The sequence below is a fragment of the Polyodon spathula genome, chromosome 14 (assembly GCF_017654505.1).
Source record: "Polyodon spathula isolate WHYD16114869_AA chromosome 14, ASM1765450v1, whole genome shotgun sequence".
Lineage (NCBI taxonomy): Eukaryota > Metazoa > Chordata > Actinopteri > Acipenseriformes > Polyodontidae > Polyodon > Polyodon spathula.
Window position 1 is genome coordinate 23,971,146 of NC_054547.1, and position 10,168 is coordinate 23,981,313.

The 10,168-nt window shown below is 39.6% G+C and overlaps 1 protein-coding gene across 1 annotated transcript in view; it reads right to left on the reverse strand.

Annotated features, from left to right (window-relative positions):
* Nucleotides 1-9,883, reverse strand: part of LOC121326570 (phosphatidylinositol 3,4,5-trisphosphate 5-phosphatase 1-like) — a 31,335-nt gene extending 21,452 nt beyond the window's left edge. Inside the window, 1 exon segment of the mRNA XM_041269909.1 lies at nt 9,620-9,883. Coding sequence (XP_041125843.1) covers nt 9,620-9,883 — 264 coding nt within the window.
* Nucleotides 9,884-10,168: the final 285 nt, after the last annotated feature.

Sequence of the window (10,168 nt, forward strand, 5' to 3'; positions counted from 1 at the left end):
TGTAACACAGACTGCTCTTATGATTTACATATTGTTTATTATTCAGTAAAAACAAGTTCAAATTGCAGTGAGTTCGTTCTGCTATAATTACAACACTGAATACTGCATTCAAGATGCAGTACATAGTACACTTCCTAATTACAGTCGCAAGTATTTATGTGTGTTCTGCTTTCACATTTTTTAAATGGTCAGTTTGAGAAATAAACTTTGTTTTCCCTGCAACAACTGACCCTGCTTTAGTACAAAACTCAAGCTACATACTCTTTTACATAATGGTAACGGTGCTCTTAAATTACTGCTTATTTGGCTGAAGAGGTATTATCAGTTCATTATCTAACTATTGAATATTGTGCAATTAAATCATACTTAAACTCCTGACGGTAAACAATGTAACTAAATCTACTTTATCGGGGATACAGACGCAACAGACGAAAAAAAAAATCGTGTTGACTCAAAACTTTCTGCTGGTGTTAATGTACCTCTACAGATTGATACATTTCGATGGTGTGATTGAGGGAGCATTGTGTTTTGACGAATCATATGGTCATAAAGTCTGTGTCTGTGCTTGCCAGTAAAGGTTCGGGTGCAACAGGTTGAAAACAACTGATCTAGAGCAGTGCTTCCCAATCTGCGGTCCGCGTGCAAACAACTCCCAAAATTCGCAATTCTTGCAAAAGCAAACTTCTACACGCTCACACGTTGTGCTACTAATATTACTATGTAACACAACAAATAGCTTTAACCACGTGATATTTAATGATATGTATGCAGGGGTGGAAAGAAGTATTCAAACGTGTTACATGAGTGAAAGTACAAATGTATCATATCTTAAAAGTACTCGAGTATCAGAAGTAAAATGTGGCCGCCCTTAAATTCTACCCATGGAAATACGTCTCAATAGCAGATAGCAAATCATTTAATTTTTTTTTTAAACTCAGTCAAAGATAGTGTTAATCAGCGGCTACAGCAACTTCTCTGTGGTTTTATTCACAAATGTTTTTTTTGTTTTGTTTTGTTTTTTTGCAGTTATTTTCAGTAAATAGACCAAATCTGGCTGCCCCAGCCTTTTCGCTCGGCATAGAAGTAACGCTCTGCATTGCATATTCCTAAATCGCTTTGAATAATTAAATAAAAAAAAAAAAAAAATCATTTGTTTTTTTTTTTTAAACCCATTAAAACAGTTTTAGTACTTTTCATTGTCAATATATGTGCTAGTCTTGTCAAGGGTATAGGAATACAACATACCATTATTATTGAACTGTACCGTAGTGCCAGTGATCGATTTCAGTTCCATGTTATTATATGGTTTATTCAGCTAGGTTTAATATCTCACAAGACTATGCCAAAAGGATATTCTATTAACACTACTTCTGGAATTAACGTGTACAGCCTGTCCTTGACGCTGTCATATTGAACCAAAATTCTATAAATCCTATTGGCTGTGTGCCACCAGCCCACCAGCAGTATCCTGTACACCAGAGCTCTTCAACTAGTCTTTTTTTTTTTAAAGGGGTCAGATTGGAAAAAACTTAGCAGTAGGCAGGCCAGAAGTATTTTACTCTGCACACGTTTAAGCAATATAATCAGAGGTGAAAGTAACTTTAATTACTTTAGTCCGGTCCTCCACCTCCACCCCCCACCCTGATTTAAATATAGATCAGCATAAAATTGTATGCCCTTGTCTTAATGTATGTAGGTATTCACTTCAATTCAGACCACTAAGATTTGCAAGAGTTTTTACACTTGCAAGGAATATATATATATATATATATATATATATATATATATATATATATATATATATATATATATATATATATATATATATATATATGTATATATATATATATATATATATATATATATATATATATATATATATATATATATATATATATATATTTCAAGGGAATCAACCAAAATTACACATTTCCCAACTTATAAATTAATTTCCAAAAAAATCAAGTGTCACAATTAGCACCCTTGTTTTTAATACTTTGTGCACCCTCCCCTTGCAAGCATAATGGCACTGAGCCTTCTTCTATATTTTTTTTATGAGATTGGAGAACACATTGGAAGGGATCTTAGACCATTCCTCCAGACAGAATCTTTCCAGATCCTTGATATCCTTCGGTCTGCTCTTATGCACTGCCCTCTTCAATTCAAACCACAGGTTTTCAATGGGATTCAAGTCCAGAGACTGAGATGGCCATTGCAAAATGTTGATTTTGTGGTCAATTAACCATTTCTTTGTGCATTTTGATGCGTGCTTGGGGTCATTGTCTTGCTGGAAGATCCACTTGCGGCCAAGTTTCAGCCTCAGGCAACCAGGTTTTTAGCTAAAATGTCCTGGTACTTAGTAGAGTTCATGATGCAGTTGACCTTAACAAGGGCCCCAGGACCAATGGAAGCAGAGCAGCACCATAAAATGAAAGATCCACCACTATTTTTTATAGTAGGTATGAGGTTCTTTTTTGCATACGCATTTCGACGCCAAACCCACCACTGGTGTGTGTGGCCAAAGAGCTCTGTTTCCGTCTCATCTGACCACAGCACCCGGTTCCAATCCAAGTGCCAATGCCATTTAACAAACTCCAAGCGCTTACATTTGTTGGTTGCTCTCAATAAAGGCTTTTTTTCTGGCAACCCTTCCAAATAGGCTATTGGCATGGAGGTGACATCTAATTTCAAGATTTGGAGACTTGGTGACCCCAAAATCCAACCAAGTTCTGTAATTCTTCAACTGTGGCCCTTGGATTTTTTTTTTGCCTCCTGAACCATCTTCCTCACTGTGCGTGGGGGAAAGATGCACTTGCGTCCTCTACCGAGCAGATTTACCATGTTTCCACTGGTTTTGAACTTCTTAATTATTGCCCTAATGGTGGTAAGTGGTATATTTAGGTTTTTAACTATTTGTTTGTACCCATTGCTTGATTTATGAAGGTCAATAACCATTTGTCTCTTTTCATTTGTGAGTTCTTTGCCTTTTCCCTTGGTGATGGATTTTACATGCATGTTACCTCATTTTTATACCCCAGTGAAACAGGAAGCCATGGAAGGCCACAATACAGTTCCTTAAGTCTGAGATGTACTTAAAAAAGTAGAATGTTAAAGCAGATTTCATTTTGTTTGATTTTATTTATAAGAATCTTTAGGGGTGTGTGGCGGAGTGTCCCACCCCTTTATGTTTATTAGTGTTTTATGTTTATGTAGTGTGTTAATGTAGGTGTTTATGTATAAAATACACGGGATATAAATATGGGTTACAAGCACAAGTGTTTTAAATGTATATTTGTATTTAGGCACAAGGATTGTACAGCACTTCACGTGCAAGTAAAAAGTAATAATATGTGAGCACGGGGAATTGCACTTTTATTAATTCATTTGCAGTTGAACCGAGACTCCAAATGAATGATTGATTAGCAATCGAGTCTCGGTACAGCTGCATAAAAGCAACATGTTTTCACTCACTTGGGTTGTGTGTTCGGTGAGTGGAGAATAGGTGGGGAAAGTAGAAAACAAAAAGAGAAGTAAAACTAAATAATTAATTTAACTCACCGTGTTTGTCTGTTTGTCCGCTGTTTGTTTACTGTTTTGTCGTTTTGTTCATCTGTTTTATTTGGTGTCAAGTGCCTTGTGCTGTTTTGTTTAAACCTTTTTATTTTATTAAAACACTGAGTACCTGCCATTGCCTCTATGGCCAGGGGCTCCCCTCCCAAGTTTGCCTCCCGAGGGTCTGCTGCTGCTGCGGTCGCCTCCCGAGGGTCCACTACTGCTACCGTCACCTGGGGTCGCCGGAACTACTCTGCCTGGGGTTACTGTCAGCCCTGCTTTTCTGCAGGAAATACTATGGCTGGAGCCCAACAAGGGGGAGCTACCGGCTATGAAGAAGGGGGGATGGGTCAAGAGACCACCTCCCCCCGCAACACTTTCGCTGCAGGGAATTTGGTGGCCAGAGCCCCACAAGGGGGAGCTGCCGGCTACAGAGAAGGGGGAGAAGGTCAGGAGACCACCCCCACAGACAGCCGGGCAGCGGCCAGGATTGTCTGGGCTGGAGGAGCCAGCCTGTGTACAGTTGGCCTGGCCGCTACAGCTGTTGTGGTGGGATGAGGACCTCCCACCGTGGCTGCCACATTTGGCTCATTACTGCCCTTTCTCCACACCCGTTCTCCACTCACCGAACACACAACCCCGAGTAAGTGAAAACATGCTGCTTTTATGCTGCTGTACCGAGACTCGATTGCTAATCAATCATTCAGTTGGAGTCTCGGTGCAACTGCAAATGAATTAATTAAAGTGCAATTCCCTGTGCTCACATATTACATTTTACCTGCACGTGAAGTGCTATGCAATCCTCGTGCCTAAATACAAACATACATTTTAAACACTCGTGTTACACAGACCCATTTATATCCTGTGTACCAATGACTATACACCAACATTAACACACAACATGTAACATACAACACAATTAACATTAACACTTTGCCACACCTATGTGTTAATCATAAGCTTGCTTTCAGTTAAAAAAAATAATTGGGCTATTTTTAGGCTATTTTTGAAGTCATTTTGGGCTATAAACCTTGCAGAAATCTGTCAATCCTGGAGCTAACCCCCACCCACAATTACATTATTCTTTTAACACAGAGGTGTTTAGAATGCGGGAAACAGCAACTTGTTAATGTTCACAGGTATAAATATTTATTTTATTAATGGATACTTCACTCAGATTGCAAATGACTATCAGAATGTACACAATGACTCACATTCACAAGACAAACTCACGACTGACCACCTAATTGTACTACTGCTCCCTCCTAAGGAAAGACACGGCATTAATTCATGTTAAATACAACATTACACATGTTTCTTCTCATTTATACATATTTTTTAAACCTGCATGAATGTCATATTTGTTTTGTTTATAAAGTCTTCTATTCTTTACTCGTTACTATCATTGTCATTATTATTCTCTAGTCCCTAACCATTACAAGTAAAGACTGAACACCAGCATTACCCCGTCTCTTTCAAGATTACCGAACATATGGCTATAGAATAACATTAACAATAATAATCACAATAACAGGCATTGAAATATAATAAATATTACAGTGAAAATACAATTTTTTACACTTTCAAATTTTAAGCAAGTTACAAGCTTACCAGTGCCATTGATCTATCCTACTATCTATCTATCTATCTATACAGTGCCTATATAGAAAGTCTACACCCCCTTGAACTTTTTTCACATTTTGTTATGTCAGTGCCTCAGAGTTTCATACCTTTAAATGAGGATTTTTTTCCACTTATCTACACACCATACTCCACACTGTTAAGGGGAAAAAAATTATATATTAAAAATACAAAACTGAAAGATCATAATTGGATAAGTCTCCACCAACCCCCCCCCCCCCCCCCCCCCCCGGTGCCAGAGTTAATACTTGATGGAAGCACCTTTGGCAGCAAATACAGCTGTGAGTATGTTGGGATAGGTCTCCAACTTTGTACACCTCTGTCAAGTTCTTTGGGAAGCGTTGATGGACAGCAAGTCATGCAACAAATTTTCTATTGGATTTAGGTCGGGGCTCTGACTGGGCCACTCAAGGACATTTACTTTTTTGTTCCTTAGCCACTCCTGTGTAGCTTTGGCTGTGTGCTTTGGGTCGTTGTCATGCTGAAAGGTGAACTTCCGTCCCAGTTTTAGCTTTCTTACTTTGCTCCATTCATTTTCCCGTCTATCCTGATAAGTTCCCCAGTCCCTGCAGATGAGAAACATCCCCATAACATGATGCTGCCACCACCATGCTTCACAGTAGGGATGGTGTTCTTTGGGTGATGTGCTGTGGTCGGTTTGCGCCAAACATAACGCTTTGCATTTAGGCCAAAAATTCCATTGTAGTTTCGTCAGACCACAAAACATTTTGTCACATGGCCACAGAATCTCCTGAGTGTTTTTTTGCATACTTCAAACAATATTCAAGGTGGGCTTTCTTGAGTAATGGCTTCCTTCTTGCTACCCTACCATACAGGCCAGATTTGTGGAGTGCTTGGTATATTGTTGTCACATGCACACTTTGACCAGTCTTGGCCATAAATGACTGTAGCTCTTGTAAAGTTGCCAATGGCCTCTTGGTAGCCTCTCTGATCAGTCTCCTTCTTGCTCGGTCATCCAGTTTGGAGGGATGACCTGATCTAGGCAGGGTCTTGGTGGTGCCATACACCTTCAATTTCTTAATAATCGTCTTGACCATGCTCCAAGGAATATTCAAGGCCTTTGATATTTTTTTTATACCCACCCCCTATCTGTGCCTTTCAATAACTTTGTACCAGAGTTCTTTTGAAAGCGCCTTGGTTCTTATGGTTGAGTCTTTGCTTTGAAATGCACTACCTACAGGAACTGCTGATTTTATCCTGAAATCATGTGAATCACTATTAACACCGGTGGAGGCCACTTAACTTGGTGTGTGATTTGGACTGCGATTGGTTACACTTGAGCTAATTGAGGATTGCTATTATAAGGGGGGTGGACATTTATCCAACCAAGCTATTTCAGTTTTTATTTTTAATTAATTTTCTATTATTTTTCTAGAATATTTTTTTCACTTTGTAGTTGTGGGGTGGAATGTGTAGATAAATGAAAAAAAAAAGCTATTTTAATGCATTTTAATTCCAGGCTATAAGGCAACAAAAAATTAAAATTTTAAAATGGGTAGTAGACTTTCTATAGGCACTATATATATATATATATATATATATATATATATATATATATATATATATATATATATATATATATATATATATATATATTTTATTGATCAATTGCAATGGTAAGCTTGTAACTTGCTTAAAATTTGAGAAACTGTTTACTTTGCTCACACTAATTCTGTTTTTTTCTGTCCCCACGCTTCCATGCTGAGATACAGTGGCTCTCAAAAGTATTCACCCCCCTTGGACCTTTCCACATTTTATTGTGCTACAACGTGGAATCAAAATGGATTTAATTAGGAGTTTTTGCCACTGATCAATACAAAAAAAGTCCATAATGTCAAAGTGAAAAATAAAATCTACAAATTGTTCTAAATTAATTACAAATACAAAACAGAAAATACTTTTGAGAGCCACTGTATCTGGCCTCCAGACCCTAATCCTCACTTCAGGACCTGCAGTTTCTAACTGCACTGAATCCGGCAGTCTCCAGGACCTGCTGTTTCTAAATGCGCAGAACCCGGCAGTCTCCAGGTCATGGTTTCTGCAAGACTCCAGAAAGGTGGCTTTTCTTTCTTGAACTATTCTTAACATTCCTTCAGGATTGGAGCTGCAACCACAGCTACTCACCGAAATATTCCTGTTCATGTCATAAAAAATCTTGATCGGTGGTTTTCTGAGGCTTATGAGATCTTGTGACAGAGACAGAATGATTCTTCCTCCTAACCTGTGAGGACACTGTGTTAAGGGAACTGGATGGCCAGACAATTCATTCCCAGGGTTGGGTGGAGTCTGCCATCTAGAAAGGGGGCAGAGCTACGGTACACTAAATCAGGGACCCGGAAGGGAAATGATGTAGCAGCCACGGATTGGAGGAGCCGTTGCAATGTTAACAGCGGTATAGAAGGAGACGTAGCAAGGTGATCTGTTCCTTTGTTATAGTTAACGCTGAAACGGAAGGAGAACCGCATTGTCTGTCGTGAATGTTTTGTTTGTTTTGTTGTGTTTAATTATACTTGTTTGTTGTTATTAGATGGCTAACACGATCCATAGTTGTTGCTACAGGCCAGCACAAAACACCGCACTTGTTTCATGATAAATTGTATTTCCACCACGAGCACTACAGCACTCACTTTGGACTGGTGACCGTGTTTTATTGTGTGTGTGTCTTAAATACTGTGTTTATTATTTCAGGACTGAAACCTGTGGGTTTTTACTGAGCAATACGCATTGCAAGAAGGACCTTATTCCAGGATACAACCCTACCATATCCTTTGTAATATTGAAAGAAAAACTAAGCAAACTGCATTCTGCTATATGTATACCTATTGTGAATAACTATGCTATTTTTCTAAGCCTGGAGGGGAGGCAGCTGAAGCTCTAGGGCCCCTGGAGATTTTGACCTTTTTAGTTTTTTTTTCTTCCCTGCACAAGCATGTTGGTAGGAAGAGATCAGCGCCTCTACTTTTGAGCTTCTAACTACTGAGCCCTCTATATACGCATTTCCAAAAGCTCCGTGCTTGGTTTCAAAAAGCCTTTTCACATTGTATTCCTTAATTACTGACACACATTCATTGCATAATAAACACACTGGCTTTGCACTTGGTACAGTTGGTAAAATAACTAAGTATTTATTGGTCCACTCATTGTTTTTTTTTTTTTTAATAGCGACACAAGTAAAAAACTAAACTCACCCTGAGTATGCAAAGTGGAGATGGAAGTGACTTGCGTGAGTGGTGCTGAGTGGTGCTGAATGGCTAGTGACTGGAAAGGGGTGGTATGATGCACGCGTTTCTTTGCCCCTGCTTTAAAACACGTCCATTGATTTTTTCTTTTCCGTATTTATTTACATAAATTTTTGTTTTGTCAGAATAAACACAATGACTCACATTCACAAGACAAACTCACGACTGACCACCATTTTTGCTTACTGTCGGCAGGCCACTTGGTTGAAAAAAACCTTTGCAACTTTTCATACGTTCGGTACAACGTTGTAAGTCGGCACGCCAGTTGGTTACTTTCTATGTGTACTTATACATTCCGAATACAAATACATATATTGAAAAAATGGATGGCAAGTGGTTGGTGGGAAAAATCCAAACACCAAGGTGGTCCCTACATTGAAAAAGGTTGGGATTCACTGATAAAGAGTATAGCACCGACAGGAAACTTAACATTGCAGAACATATACAGTGACCAACAGAGGTCTAACTCCTTATACACTCTATTACACAGTGATGCTGGTCGTAATATTAATGTCATATTGTTAATCGTGAAACTTCAAAGGCTGTAAAACTGGAGAATGCTGAATTTATGCATCCATAATACAAAGCATTCAGACTCCTGTATAAAGAAAAAAAGAAACGGCAACTTTCATGCACAAAATGACAACATTCGTTGCTGACCGTAGCGAAGATTCAAGCCCAGGAATCTCATGAAGTTAGGCATGTTGTATAAATACTTTACTTTCTATGTGTACTTATACATATACAGTGCTGGAGTCAGAGGCATATATTGAAAAAGTGTGTGCTGGCAATTGGCAGGGTGGGAAAAATCCAAACACCAAGGTGGTCCCTACATTGAAAAAGGTTGGGATTCACTGATAAAGAGTATAGCACCGACAGGAAACTTAACATTGCAGAACATATACAGTGACCAACAGAGGTCTAACTCCTTATACACTCTATTACACAGTGATGCTGGTCGTAATATTAATGTCATATTGTTAATCGTGATACTTCAGTTAAGGCTGATACATTACCTCGAAGGTGACTGGAGGAATCATTGAATTTCAATGGCATCCATAATAGCCAACAGACTAAAATACAACACTCCTCGTCTATAAAGCAAAGAGCAGAGTTGTGAGAAAGGCATGGAGTAGTAGGGTGGAGAGCAGCTTTCTATCAGAGACAGTGTCAGTGCTGGAGTCAGAGGCATTGAGCAGGGTGGAGAGCAACCTTCTATCAGAGACAGTGTCAGTGCTGGAGTCAGAGGCATTGAGCAGGGTGGAGAGTAGCCTTCTATCAGAGACAGTGTCAGTGCTGGAGTCAGGGGCATTGAGCAGGGTGGAGAGCAGCCTTCTATCAGAGACAGTGTCAGTGCTGGAGTCAGGGGCATTGAGCAGGGTGGAGAGCACTTCTATCAGAGACAGTGTCAGTGCTGGAGTCAGGGGCATTGAGCAGAGTGGAGAGTAGCACTTCTATCAGAGACAGTGTCAGTGCTGGAGTCAGGGGCATTGAGCAGGGTGGAGAGCACTTCTATCAGAGACAGTGTCAGTGCTGGAGTCAGGGGCATTGAGCAGGGTGGAGAGCAACCTTCTGTCAGAGACAGTGTCAGTGCTGGAGTCAGAGGCATTGAGCAAAGTGGAGAGCACTTCTATCAGAGACAGTGTCAGTGCTGGAGTCAGGGGCATTGAGCAGGGTGGAGAGCACTTCTATCAGAGACAGTGTCAGCGCTGGAG